At 40.0% G+C, this 15,427-nt stretch overlaps 1 protein-coding gene across 1 annotated transcript; it reads right to left on the reverse strand.

The window, feature by feature from the left end:
• Positions 1–221: 221 nt before the first annotated feature.
• On the reverse strand, positions 222–15,067 carry mov10a (Mov10 RNA helicase a). The gene is made up of 22 exons (XM_072684672.1): positions 14,411–15,067; positions 14,028–14,133; positions 13,082–13,263; positions 11,973–12,214; positions 10,590–10,845; positions 10,117–10,257; positions 8,371–8,533; positions 7,308–7,459; positions 7,037–7,207; positions 6,353–6,500; positions 5,448–5,609; positions 4,771–4,874; positions 3,916–4,013; positions 3,722–3,820; positions 3,425–3,536; positions 3,205–3,322; positions 2,831–3,022; positions 2,258–2,320; positions 2,050–2,175; positions 1,636–1,724; positions 1,160–1,278; positions 222–970 (listed from the first exon to the last, which is right to left on the reverse strand). Exons 1-22 carry the CDS (start codon positions 14,527–14,529, stop codon positions 912–914), a joined length of 3,021 nt encoding a protein of 1,006 aa, XP_072540773.1. The 5' UTR covers positions 14,530–15,067; the 3' UTR covers positions 222–911.
• Positions 15,068–15,427: the final 360 nt, after the last annotated feature.

Here is a 15,427-nt window from a genome sequence, read left to right on the forward strand (position 1 = left end):
GCATGTGCCATATAAGTGATTTTTACATTTGACTCTACAAGGTGTAAAATTAGCCTCAGGTTATATTAGTAGAGTAGCCAGTCATTTCTGCATGTGAATCGGTCATAAATGTTGTACATAAAACATACTGCATGTAAAACTAATCCTGTCTGGACAGGGCTTAATACAGTGTATCACAATAGCATGAAAAAAAATGCAGTGCATCACTTTATAAAAAATATTTTATTATACATTTATTTGCTAAATTCCAATTAAATAAAAAGTACGAATCGAGTGGTCTTCATACAGCATGGAACAAAAATAGTGCAAAATTAAGTGGACCATTCTTTTTATCTAAAGTTATAAATTAAGTAGTTACATGATGGGGTAGAATAAGGTTTTAAAACATAGGACTGCACATTCAGCTGATTGTAAACACTAAATGGCTCTTTAGTACCAGTGTAATTGAAACCAAAGCAAATGATAAAATATTATTTTCATAACTTGGTATGTTTTTAATTAAGCTGAAAATAATGCAAATCTTATGTGCAATTCAATAGGCACTCCATTTGAAAGACATCATGTACTATTTATCAAGGTTTTGATGATTATGCCAATGATTCTGTTAAATTTACTTAATTGCGATAGGTGTTTTTCGGCTGCTGAAAGCATAGCCAAGGGGAAGTAGCACTGTTTCATGGTTTAATGATTTAACGTTTTACTCTAAAAACAAAGAATCTGATGTTCATATAAGAACAATTTCAAACATCAATGTAAAGCAAGAAGAAATTATTTGTATCGTCTCATGATTCTAACCAAAGTGTACTGAAGTCTCCAAAGAAAAACTGCTGCAATGCTTCCGTGCTTTGGTTCTCAGTTTCGCGTCGAACAAACTGTTGACCTTTTTGATTGACAGCCAGTCTGTAGGAGGTTCAGTGTTCACTCCTCCACTCTGGATGCACATGCTGTTGCAGTGCACTCTCTTCTATTTCTACACACAACAAACGCATACAAATGTTTTGGATGCATGTCAGATTTCAAAAAAAGCTACTTCTTGGCAATATACTGTATAACAAGTGATGCTCTTACATAAGTGGCTCGTCTGGTTTCTAAGTATCTTTTACTGAGCATGGACAAAGAATAAAGCAGAATGATGGGGAAGTAATGTGTCAGGACGTACCATCCGTGGCAGTATGGATTTTTAGAGATGCCAGCCGAGTCACCACATCCTCCTCCCCCTCAGCATCCCTGTAGTCAAAGCCAGTGTAGCCCTGCTCTTGCTCACAGTACCGAATGAACCTGGGACACACAATTAAGCACACAATTACGTCTGCTGTTTCACCATAATATACACTATACCCCATAAACCTTTATATATATTTTTTTGTTTTTTATTATTATGAATTACCCTTATTTGCACATAACGTCTCACAGTCTGCAAGTCTAAAACTTACTTAAAATTATATGTTTAAACAAGGGTTCTTTGACTCCCTTAATAACCACATGTACAAAAGGTACATGTGAACAATACATGTTTAATTGCTGTGGTTCTATATAGAACACAGCCACACTGCCTTTACTAAAAAAAAACCCTTAAAGAACCCTTTTCCCTGCTAAATAGTACTCATGCTCAGAGTTTGACTGTTTTTGTTCTACCTCTGCCAGGTGGCATTCTTGTTCAGGATGACTGGGTTTCCTACCACAATGAGCAGGGCTTTGGCTCTGGTCATGGCTACATTAAACCTCTAAAGAAGAAAAGACAAAGTTTAGTTCACTACAATGCATTATATGAGCTAAAGCTAGTATCACCAGTCCATATCTACAAACAATTTCAGTCAGAAAAACCAAGCTCCCCCCATAAAGTGACCCGTAACAGTCTGATATAAATAAATACATTTAATAATCTGACCTTAACTGAGCCCTCATGACAAGGCTTTCATTAAAATACAATGAAATGTTATTATTACTACCTACTATTACTAGTATAACTCTCCAGCCTCAACAACCTAGATGACCGAGGATTACAAAGTTAGTACTAGTTTGCAGGGAGCAGAATGCATGTATACATACCTTCTCATTTGTAAGAAAGCCAATGTTAAAGTCTTGGTCCATTTTCACATAGGTAATGCTGCTTCTGACTGCAGACACCATAATCACAGTTTTCTCTTGTCCCTGAAACTCCTCCACAGAGCCCACCTGAAACACCAGAAACACGCCTCCTTTATTCCTCAGCATTTTAGACAATTATGTGAAAATGCTGATAAAAGCGTAAACCAACCTTAATATCAGTCCACTGGTTTAATTCTTTTACTGTTTTTATAGCTTTCCTGATTTTCTCCACCTTTGGAAAAGAAAGTATATTTCTTGGTAACAAGTTAATAATTTGACAGTTGTCAGATGTACACAATATTCCTCTTACCACAAATGTAATCAATCATGACTTGTTGATCAGTGTTTTGTTTTGTTTTTACTGATGATTTGAAGCTAATGTAGCTCATAATTCCCCATCAATTAGCAAACTGCAAACACACTTGCCTCAAATATGCTTTGTCACGGTTATGCAAAAACTCTATGCATCTGCATCTCCATTTTTGTTGTTTTTCATTTTTCTGACAATCTGGATCTGGTAGTTCTTAACATTGTGTCAAAATGTCATGAATAGACCACTAGAAAAAGTCTTAATGTTCTTGGAATTAAATCTTTAAAACTGAAAGTTCAGAAAAAAAATCTGTTCTCCTTTACAGAAGTTCTCCTGTAAAGTTTCTTTCATTTTGCAGATGCAAGATTTTTGCATGTAAGCAACTGTCTGCTGTACTGCATCACTGCACTGCGACTGCTTGGGTTTTCTTACTTGTTTCCTGTAGGGGGCAATGATGCCGATGTCAGAGGCGCTGAGTTTGGGGAGGCCATTCTTTCCCTGAGTTAGTTTTAGCTTATTAAGATAGTTGATGAGGACCTCAATCTCGCTGACATTGAAGAAGGATGGACTGTTCGCTTCTCTCTCGTCTTTCCCCATCACGCCGTGGAATATTACCGGGAAGCCCTGATCATGAACATAAGAACAGCCTTGACAACACACACAGCAGCCATTACATGCTGTCTCCCCATCCCCTGGAGTAGTCAAAACATGACCTTGTGCTTAGCCCATAACTCTAAACCAATCCAACGTTGGACTTCTTTTCCTGGAAAAAACAACAAAACGACTTAAACGCAGGTCTGAATTACCTGCTTAGGAAGGTGTTCCCAGTGACAGAAGGCTTCTCTTGCCACCTGGTCCGCAAAAACCTGTAGTTCGTTGTCATAGAAAAGCTCATTGGGGATCTTGAGGATGGCAGGATGAGACCTGGTGAGAGTTGAAAAAATAAAAGAGACATAAAGGATAAAAAAAACAGATAAATGAGTTTCAACAGTTGGGATAAAGCCAAAAGGGAAAGGCTCAGATCACCTGTAGTTGCGCAGTAGCTTGGTGACAAAGCGGCTGTCGTAAGTCTGGGAGCCATCTTGAGCCTTCTGATAGAGCGAGTTCTGGGTCATTAGTCTCTCCAGCAGCGACAGTCCTGTTCCACACCACAGCAAAAAGAGCATAATTATTAGTGTGCAGCCTGGGCTCCAGGCTAGACTGTAAGAACCAGGTAAGAAGAGTCATTCTGTTCAGCCTAGACTTGTTTGGTATGTCTAGCGCAAGCCTCACATTATGGAGAAATTACAAAGGAAAAAAAAAATGACACAGAAGTGCAAGTACCCAGCCCATGTTGCTGTGCCAGTGGAGATCTCAGGATAGGTCCGAGTTGCTGAGGGTCTCCAGCCAAAACCAGCTGGCCTTTCTCAGGATGGATGAGACCTGGGAGAAAAAAAACAAAAAAACACAAGGGGACCGTGAAGAAAAACAATTTCACTCTTCCAAACACAATTTCACCCGGTCAATTTGTCTCCTACCTGCAATCCCAACAACACATTCAGGCTCCACAGCTTGCCCAGCCTCATCTATGAAGATGTGTGTGAAATGACCAACAGGGACACCTCCAGATACAAGCCTGAAAACCGTACAAATTAGACTTATTCTACTAACGTATACTGGATCTACTCTATAATTGGTACAGAACCTCTACATAAACTGAAAGTAGTTTATGGATGGACAGAAATATTTGGAATACAATTATTTACATGAACTTATAAAGAGCTCATGTTTTTTTCTACTTCTGAACTTAGCAATTTCAAGCTATGTATATTTCTGGACAGAGGCAAATGCAAATAAGCTTTTTTCTAACCTTACACATTCTCATACTGAAGAATCCTGAGATTAGGGAACTGCATAATCCAACAGAGGTCAGCATAAAGCATGTGTTTTATGTGTCTGTCACTCTTCTTATCTTTTTAGTCCACAGAAGGAAGCATAGAAATACTGCAGCCAGCTAAAGGCTACCACACACCAAAAGAGAAAAGTCTCTGCCACCAGGTAGCAAATTTACCAAGCACAGATATAACAAATAGGATTAACAAATTTAGCATAAATGCCCATCCCTAATGTAGTTCTGCTCAGTTATCAAGCACAGTTAAAAAAAAAAAAGATGCCAAAATGGTTCTTGAGAGCAATGCCACAGTAGAACCACTTAAGGTTCCCTTAAGAACCTTTCCAACCATGCACATTAAATGGGTGAGATTCTCCTAATATTTCCAAATAACGTAAAGCTTCTATACCAGGCCTTGTGCTAAGGTTTTCCCAAGAACCACACGTCCAAGCAAAACACCATTTAGAAGTTTTCTGTTTACAGGAGACTGAGAATACTGTACCTTCCAGCAGTGATCAGAGTGACCACGATAACACTGTAGCCCATTAGAGTCTCTACAGAGGGGAGGATGAAGCTGTCCTGCCCTTCGTCCCAGTTACTGTGTTTCTGTGGAGACACGCATGTGCAGACACACACACACATTTACTAAAATAAAGAGTTTCTGAGTGTTTAAATGTATGTACATGTCTGTGTATTGATCCTTCAAGCCCTTTACTGAAGGTCAGCATTCATAAGGCTACAAAAACATTTCTGAAGGCTTTTTCACAAACTGGCAGCGGTCATAAAGGCTGATTTTGTCAGTCATTTTACCTCAGAAAGTGTTATGACAGCTGTCACTTGAAGGAATAAACCCTTATAAAAGCTTATTTCCTTTGGATTGAAAAGCTTATGTAGGTGCTGTGTAGTCAAATTAATGCCACCTGACAGTAAACTCTTAAAATATACATTGGTGCAGGTCTGGCTAAATTCAACCTTATAGTCATTGTACTCATATGTCATGTGCATCATATACAGCATTAATAGAAAGAGACAGTGTAGAAGGGTGAACTTCTGTTATAATGCAACAGATTACAATTAGAGTCACAAATATGGCAATTAAAGCACATCTATTGAAGTATGCAGGAGTATGAGTATGCAAACTAACCCAAAATTAATGAATGCATGTGGTATGCAGCTCACCAGTAGTTTCCGTGACATAGTGCGGGGGTCTCTGCTGCTGGCACAGAGACGGTAGAGGCGATGGGCATCCACGTATCTTAGCAACCTCTCACACAGCAGATCACAGGCACTGTTGGAGGGAGCACAAGCCAGGACATGGGCACCAACTCCAGACTTATTCACCTAAAACACAGAACCATGCACACACATAATATTAATATTCTAAAGTGTTTCCCTTGTGTATAACATGTAACATACTATACCTTTACATCTTCACGCTAACACAAATAAAAAGCATCTAAAAACATTTTCAGATTGCTATTTCTCACACTTTATCTCTGACTTATCTCTGAGCATTTCTACTTTTTACTGCACCATGTAATTCTAGAGCAAGCGGGCAGAGGAACACTTGCCAGAACTGCGTAACTCTGTGTAACCCAAGTCATATTTGTGTAAAATCCTGTAATATTATTCTACTATGTCATTCCACACGCTTCTTCTTTTTATCAGTAATGGTTTTGTATCTCTCGATTTGTCCAGAAATGCACGTTAGGAGTGGCTCAAAGTACATCTGACTGTAGGAGGAGCCCAGAAGTACAAATTCTGCATAATGCTACTTTGATATCTGATGTTAATATCTGGGTTTTCTTATGGTTAATTTTATTCTTGATTTTAAAAATATACTTTTTTTGTGGTTGTAATTGATTTACTCTTCTAGTGTGCAGTGTCGTTGGGTACCTTGGAAGGCGCTTATTTTACTCCTTCTTCTTCTTCTTCTTCTTCTCATAATTATTATTATTATTATTATTATTGTTGTTGTTGTCAAATACAATGTAGTATTCAGTTATCCAAGCACTACATGACTAAAAATAGGATTTATTTATGATTTATGAAAGAACTATTGCCATTGCTAGGGAATGCATTACCTGTTTTATGGCCTCCACTAGTGTAACCGTTTTGCCCGTGCCAGGTGGTCCAAAGATCAGGTATGGAGCTGGCTTAGAATGGCCAGAGAGAATGTGCTGCACTGCAGCATTCTGCTCAGGGTTGCTTTCCAGATCTCGGTTGAACATCCTGTACAGGACAACAAACAATAGCAATCAATGAAAATGTTATTATGGTCTCCTCTGAAAGTACTGGAACAGCAAGACCAATTCTTTTGTTTTTGCTATAGACTGAAGACATTTGGGTTTGAGAAATTGCAGAAGTACAGCTTTTATATTTACAACTACATGTATTAACCCACTTAGAACATGCCACCCATTTGTCAAGTGAACAAAAATATTGATTGGTGGTTCTCATCGCTAAGGTGTTTCCTGTTATTTTGACTGCCTAAACAGTTAATAGCTCTAAATGTCTACTTATGATTTGGGTCCTGAGTTTCACATGTGAAGACTGTATTTGCTGTTAAACAAGGTAAACCAACATGAAGAGCAGAGAGTTGCCTATGGGAGAAAAGCAAGCCATTTTGAAGTTGAGAAAAGGTGGAAGACTGATGAGGCCAACATTAAGTGACAGAAAGGCCAAAGTGTGAAAAAAGAAAGGTTCTGCTTATGGTCTGAAACAGACAAGGTCATTAATTAAACACAGGTGTCTGTGCGTGAGGGAACCTGAGCTGTGGCACTGTTGTATGGTTGGCTCTGTTGACAGTGGGGAACAGCACATTTCCCAGCCTGTGCTGTACAGCCAGCTCTATAGCTCGGTGCTGGAGTTTGAGAGGGAAGCGGTTGATGTTGAACTCCACATCAAACTTCATATTAGGGATGAACTTCTGTACAAGCCTGTCAGCACAAAAAGAGATGGCACCAATTTGAATTAATAACCATATATAGACAGATCAGACATGTAACAAACAATATTAAAGCTCATGGCTTCTCCTACTTCTTAGAGAAGCCCAACTTTACGCGATCCAGCTCTACACGATGGACGTAGCCTTTGTACATGGTGACAGGTCTGGCTTTGTCGTCAGACCTACACACATTCAAGTGATCTCCTCTCAGCACAGATGGCCTGTTCTCTGCCACACCTGGCACCTGAGATGGAATAGGAGAAGGAATGGCCGAGACAATTTACAGGAGTTTCAAGACAAGATTCCAGCTTATGACTTCATATCTGACCAATAACCAAACTACGGACAAGAAATACATAAGGGTTGCCTTGTACCTACTCTCATTGGCCACTTTATTAGGTATATACAACTACTGAACGTAGCCCTTCTGCTGCTGCACAATTCCCCTTCTGATGAATCCAGTCAGCTACTTTAAATTGCATCCATTGCTGAAAGAGATGTGCAAATGCACACACAGCTTGTCTAAACAAAGCATTGTATAAAGTTTAAAGCCTCCAGCACTGAGCTGTGGAGCAGTGGAACTGTGTTCTCTGGAATGATGGATGGTGCTCCACCCAATACTTTTAGGGTGAGCTAAAGAGTTGGGGATGAAGTGGGGTGATCCAACATCCTGATCTCTCTAATGCTCTTGTTACTGAATGCAATCAAATCCTCACACCAATGCTCCAGAATGTAGTAGAAATCCTTCCCTGGGCAGTAGAGACAGTTACTCCAACAAAAGCAGGATGAACTCTTTTTTTAATACCCTTAATTTCAAAAGAATCAAAAGAATGAGCAGGTGTCTCAATACTTTTGTCGATGTAGTGGATAAAGTCAAGTCAAGTCAGATTTATTTGTATAGCGCTTTTTACAACTGTTGTCGTCACAAAGCAGCTTTACATAATTAGTACTTAATAAAGGACAGAGACAGAGAAGAAAGAAGAAATAACATGAAGGATCAAAGACCCCCCGTGAGCAAGCCAATGGTGTGGCACGAGGATCAGGAACCAGTGTTGCTATGGTAGGTGTACCTGATGAAATGAGTGTATGTACATATATCTATTATTACTGTACCAAATAACAAGCCATGCAGGGTAGATCATAAGGTCTGCTCACCTTTAACACCAGCAGCTTTTTGTTGGTTTTGTCTTGCGTCATGGTCTGGTTGTACAGATCATACTTCTTTATGTCTACTTCCATCTGAATCTCCTCAAGATGCAAGAGGAGGTGGAAACATTCTGCATACTGCTTTATACACAGCGGAGTCTCCAACACTTCTCTGGAATAGGCCAGGAAAACAGGATATCAGCACTGCAAGCAGGAAATACACACTCATACCTATACAGTATGTCCATAGTACTGTATGCAGACATTAGCTGTCCCCTTCACAAACCAATAACACTGTTATAATCCTTATCACCTCATTGTGAAGTTCTAGCAAACGAAGATGCTCAACAACACTGTATGTCCAGAGTATACAGACCTCACTTCTTATTAAACAATCTGGCTGTTAAGGGTACATCAATGGCTAACACAGAATCTCCAGTTGTGCCAACCCCATTGAATAGGGCCTGGAATCTGCATGTGCTTTGTCAGTAGTGTAAAGGTTCCTGCTACTGGACTGTGGAGAAGTGAAAACATGATGTCTCTAGGATGAGCTGAAGCGCTGTTTGCGTGCCAGATCCTAAATCCTAAACATCCGTGCCTATATTTCCAATTACCTTCAGAGTAAATGCAGGGTAAAAGCAAATTCTCACAGCAATGTTTTAACATCTAGCCTTCCCAAATATATAAAGGCTGTTACTTCAAGAAAAAATGAAATGGCTCCCAGTAATACTCTTGATTTTGGGTGAATTATTCTGTATAACATGATGTTCATATTCGAATTGTGAGGTATGATGAGCAGAATCCAAATTTAGAATGACATGATATCAGATTCTGCATCAAATCCAGCCTGAAATAACACAGAGCTGCTCAAAAGAAGTAAATTAGCTTGCATAACAATAGTAGCCAAATGTTAATATATAAGAGTGTGAGTTAGTTAGTTAGTTAGTTAGGTATTACACTAGAAATACAGTTTTGTTGTTGTATTCTCTTATTCTTTATTACTAAATAACATTTAATTTAAATAAAATAAATTCTGTTTTAAATTTTAGAGGTTTACTAACAACTGCTGTTTTGTATAATTATGTTTTGATTGTATATTTATTTATGTAGGGTGGTAAAGAATTTGAAAAATTTGAGCATGGTATTTCAGATTAAAATCCTATATGAAATGGTTTACTAAGAAAAGATGTTAGATTGATATTCAGACTTGAATTTGAACAATTATTATTATGGTCCTTTATGGGGCTCAGAGTGCTACCACTGCACTTATCAAGTGCTATAAATGCTGCTTTTGATAATTCTTGTCATTTCAGCCCAGAAAGTGTTAGACAGCTGACACTTGTTGACATTATCCTTTATAAATGTTTACTCCAGTTGTAATGAAAGGCTTGTAAAGATATTGTCCAGCTATATGAATTCCACCCCTCAAAAATACACTTGCATTGGCATGATTTTATTTCAAGCTTACCATCATTGCACTCACCGGTCATATGTGCATCATACATGGTGTTTATAGAGAGATAGAGAGAGTATATATATATATAAGATGCTCAAAATCCTTATTTTAAATATATAGTTTATGTCATTATGGTCCACAGAAAAAAAATTAACAATTTCAAAATGGTCATTTTAGAGCATTTGTATTGGTCCATTCATTACTAAATATTCAGAGTTCTGAGTTAAATGTTGTGAGTTGTGAAAATGAAAAAAGTATATATTGATAAACAGTATGGTCAATAAAGGCTTTGGGCTCACCGCACTCTTGGAAGCTGTAATCTAGCTGCAGGGGAAAGCTTCTCCGTATCAGCTAACCGGTGTTTAGCCAGGTTCTTCAGGTAAGCAGGGTACTTATAGTCCTTCAGCTTCACCACCTGCCTCAGAGAATGTGTCACACAGCTGCAGAGAAAAGACAGACCAGTGGAGCAGAATAGCAGAATAGAAGTTTGACTCGTCAGTAACAACACTGCAATATACTGTTGCCCTACCTCCAGTGTAACTGGTAGTTTCAAGCCATTATTTTACCTTAATGGCACAAACCTTAAAACAGTACTAAACCAGAGGTGTGTATTCCTGGCAGACTTCAGCTCCAAACCTAATCAAACACACCTGCATCTGTAAATTAAAGCCAGGTGTGGTGGATCTGGTAGAAGTCCAGGATGAGAACTTGAGAACTGGGCACCCCAACACAAAAAGGTCAGAGTATGTAAGTTATATTCCAGTATGATTACCTTTCAGGAGGCACACCTTCCTCCACTACTCTGTTCTCAGGTCGGTACCGCCCATTCTGCTTGGGTCTGTAGGGGCTCTCTGGGCCCAGCTGTGCAGCCAGCTGGGTCTGGACCACTACTTCCAGTTCTCTCACAATGCAGAACGGTTTGGATGGGCCGGAGTCCTCCGACTCAGGGCAGAACTCAAAGTACATGGTGGCAGGGAAGTGTCCGTAGTGGTGAACGCGGTAATGCACCTCTACCACATAGCTCTCACCTGCAAAGGAATTTTGAAAGTCCCAGATCTTTTCTTTTGTGCAAACACATCATAAATGGACCAATTCTGAAATTCTGAAGCTATTATAGATATAAGGTCTTATTCTAAGATGTGTATAGTGACAGAAACAGCAGTCACACTGACATTGCAATGGATGTTGTGCTGATATTGTAGTGTTTCAGACGAAACCCCACCAAGCACGAGAACAGCCAAAAAAAAGCACTCAAGAGTGGCCCTGTTGTCAGAAACTGACCTCTAAACATACCTAATCCACTCATTAACAGGGCCTGAGGTGTGTGTGTGTAAGAGCCATACAAGAACCTGTGGGCAAGAGGAAGACTTGTGTGTAGGAAAAGATACACCTACAAAGTGTACCAACAAGTTAAGTATGGCAAATGAAGTGTCCGGTAAATGTAGACAGCACTGCAAACAGTAAAACTGCTGTCCTGTACAGTCATATTCATATCCATACACTCACTGATGTCACTGCTGTGTAGCTGTTCACAACTATATGAACAAAAGTATAAGGACACCTGCTTATACTTCTGAAATCAAAGGTTTTAAAAATTATTTTGTTGGAGTAACTGTCTCTACTGTCTAGGGAAGGCTTTCTACTGGATTTTGGAGCATTGCTGTAAGGATTTGCCCACTCCTGGCATTCGGCATTTTGCCAATAGGTTCATGTTTATCTGCTCCAGAGAGTCCTATTTGATTGGCAATACATTTCTACAGGGAGCTAGATGAGCTGTGTGTGAGCATTTGTACATCTATGTCAACAGAATGCATTCATTAGATGGGGTGTCCACAAACCTTTGGACATATAGTGTATCTGGTCAGCCATGGTGCTATGGTGGTCTTTTCCTTATTGTATACAACACTTGGATTTTATTACATATAATAATTCATGTGCAACATTATAATTGAGCAGCTAACACATTTTAGACTGTTGGTAGTCTGATGTGTAAGGAATTAAATGAGATTACATTAAATTAAATGGGTCAAATTAGGGTTCCACCTAAAGTCTACCAGAAGGCAGATCTCCAGGAGCAGGACTGGAGATGGTGACCCCTGAAATCTGCAGTAGGTTTATCATGAGATCACAACAAGATCACAGTGCCTTTCCTCACCTGGACAGAGAAGCAGAGGGCAAACTCTGCTCACTCTCCTCTTGTCCACTAAAGTGAAGCATCGCATCCGGTGCAGTGCTGTGTAGAAGCTGAAGTGAACACAGTTTAGCCCCACATTCACAATGTGGAACTTCACCATATACACCCTGTCCACAAGATCGATGTTGAACACAACTTTTCCATTGGTGCTCTCAGGTTCTGAGGTGAGTTTGATGCCTCCTTTGTCAGAGATCAGTTCTGCTCTGCAAAGAATAAGAAATACCAAAACACTGATTCCACGATATAAGCCAGTGTGCATCCCTGTGCACACCAAGTCAACATTTAATATCTTATTAAAGCAGTTAGCAGTTCAGAGACCAGATTTTAGAACAGAACATCTCATGACTATCATCATCAACATTATAATGAAACCCTGGTTGTTTTCTAGGTAAAGTCAGGTCAGCACCTAGTTTTGAGAATTACTTTACACCTGACCTAACCTGCACCTAGACTTTTCTCTGTCCTGGCACCAAGTTGGTGGAACAAACTTCCTCTACGTGTCCAAACAGTCACTAACTGTCTTACAATGCTTATTCCTGCATTATATATTGTGTATATGTGTACCTGTTCTCTGTATGTACCTTGTATCTTAGCGTTGTAGTTCAATATTACTACTGACTCATGTGCCTGGCAATATCTCAGTGGCTTTTTTAAGACTATTTGGCCTATTTACATGGGAGAACACTCTACAGACAGTCACTAGAGCGAACCCCCAACCCCAGACCCCCCCAGAGCTGTGTGGCATACACGCTGCATGCTGCACCCTCTTCACCCCTGTTAGGGACAGTGGTGGCTCAGCAATTAGAGCACCATGCTATAAATGACAGGGTTGTGGGTTCGATACCTCTGCCTCTGCTGGGCCCTTAAGCATCGCTACTGTCAGGGCGCCGCACATATGCTCTCTGTCACTGTGTGTCGTTGCTCACTAGTGTGTGTTCACTGCAGAGACGGGTTAAAGACAGAGGCCAAATTCCATCAGTGTCCAATGACTGTCTTGTCTTGTCACTAGCTATGCATAATATATCGAATATTATATTAAAAAGAAATAAAAACACCTTGGTTCTCCGCACCTGTTTACCCTGAGTCTCTGAAGGATTTCTTTCGCCAGTCTTTTCTTTGGAGTGAGGACCGGGTTAACAGTGGGTGAAGATGAGCGACAGAAAGCTGGAGCTGTCTCGCCTCCGTTATCAGCTCTGGGGCCTGGCTGAGGCTGAGGCACAGACCTCCACTGGTCACAGTAGTAAACGCGCACCTGGAAACAATTCGCAAAGTACAGTGTGAGAGTGAGATAAGGAAAAGGAGGAGTGTGTGTGTGTGTGTGTGTTGGACTGTTGCTTGGGGTTCCCATTCTGAACAGCAAATGAGTAAATACTAAAAATGCCTCTTTATGTTGCTGAATGTTGGAAAACCTTATTATTTTGTGTCTCAGCGTTCTGTACTTTCTGTAAAGTGTTACTTTTATTTGACTGTAGTGTTTCTTCCCTGATTGGCAATGGGGGGGGGGGGGGGGGGCTCCCACTTCTCTGTGGGACACAAGTGAAGCCATGGCGATCTGTTAACATCTCTTTCTATAAACCCAAGTTTCTCCTCATCAAGTGTGCACCTCTGTCAACCACACCACATCTGGTCAATCCATAATTCACCATGAAACAGCATATCGATACCAATGGTTGTTGATAATCAGCCAAAATGAAAGGGGTAAAATAATAAATCTGATTTTGTAAAAAACAAAAACAAATAGTCTATCCTCAAACAGCACAAACCTACGAAATCTCTAAATATTATTTTTCTACCTTGATACTTTAGGAGCTCTGTGGATATCAGCTGTGTGATCCCTCTACTTTTAAGACGTTCCTCATAAAGTCAGTAAGAGTTTCTATCTCAAATCGGTGACTGTAATGTTTAGAGAAAGAGAGAGACCGGGGGAGAGTGTGTGTGTGTGTGTGTGTGTGTGTGTGTGTGTGTGTGTGTGTGTGTTACAGAGATAAAGACAGAGAGAGAGGCAGAGATAGGTACCTGAGGTTTGGCATGCAGGATAACTTTCCCATGCCTTATACTGGCCTTGTTGAAGTGCTGTAAAGCAAAGACCAACCTGGAAAAATTTGGCTCTTTGGTTCCTTCCCTAACAAACAGCACATAAACAAAGCAGGGATCAGAGTCAGCAGGTCATTAGTCACCCTTATTAGTCAACGTCTCCTAAAATATAAAAAGCTAATACAGGACACTCATGATGAGCCATTAGCTAGCTTTTCTTTCTTCTGTGCATGTAACCATTGGTATAAACAACAGTATCAGGTTTGAGGAATGACTGAAGTTCAAGTTCACGGAATTGTTCATGAGGAGTACAGTAAACCTGGCTGCTTCCCTGAGGTTCTGGCTTGGCTAGCTAAGTTACTAACCTTTTAAACTCCAGGTTGTAGATATCCCGAAGCTCCTTTTTGTCTGTTTTGGATTTTCGTTCCCCCAAGAACTCGAGGAAATCCAGTCCAACTTCATAGGCAGCTCTGAGCGAAGGCATTGCTCCGATAAGGGACTGGAACTGCTGTTATTTGGTGCAGGCAGCTCGGTAACAGGACAGCGACCGGTTCACACACGGCGGAATAAATGACGGTCCCAAACGAGCCGTGCCTCAGACTGTGCGTTGCGGAGAAGTTACAGTACCGGGGAAAAAACGAAGAATAAACAGAGGGCGACCTGTACACTTAAATACTCGACTTTGCACGGCATTTTTACAACTGCTTTGTCGATTGTATTGCTTGTGCACGATACATAAAGAGCTAACTGATTGAGTTGGTATATTCGTCACGTCGCTGGATGCGCATTTTTAGACACTCCCTAAGTTACTGTTGACGTTACATAACCGTTCAACCAGTGCTCGCTCCATGCCTTAATATTTAACAATAGGGTCAATTTATCGTATTTCTAATTCACTAACAGATCCTGGTTATACGTATATAATTGTCAAGTATAACACATAAAAATATTTTAGTTTTTTTTTTTTTTATAATTATACGCCCGTGTATTTACGCCCGAGCCTACAGATGGCGCTGCTTCCCTTTGTTATTAAGGCCGGTTGAAAGTAGCACTAAGTTGGTTCTGATCAGACGTGTTTCTAACAAAAGGGACAAAAAGAGACAAAAGCATTTCGGTCACAAACGGTTGCAATGTGCCTTTTTTCTGTAGGCATCTATTATAAGGTGATAAATAGAGAAGAAAATAACGTTCATCACAACTGATCGACCCACTGTAGCTAAGTTTATACAGAGAGAAACTGTTCAATGCAGCTACATGGCAAAAAAAATAGCAAATAAGTTTAGTTAGCCCTAAATTAGTCAAATGAGAGCATGATATGTCTGTTTAAAAAAAAAAAAAAATGTAAATAAAAAAAAAGGTTCGTCATTTTCCCGTGATGCAAT

The sequence above is a fragment of the Salminus brasiliensis genome, chromosome 7 (genome assembly GCF_030463535.1).
Source record: "Salminus brasiliensis chromosome 7, fSalBra1.hap2, whole genome shotgun sequence".
NCBI lineage: Eukaryota > Metazoa > Chordata > Actinopteri > Characiformes > Bryconidae > Salminus > Salminus brasiliensis.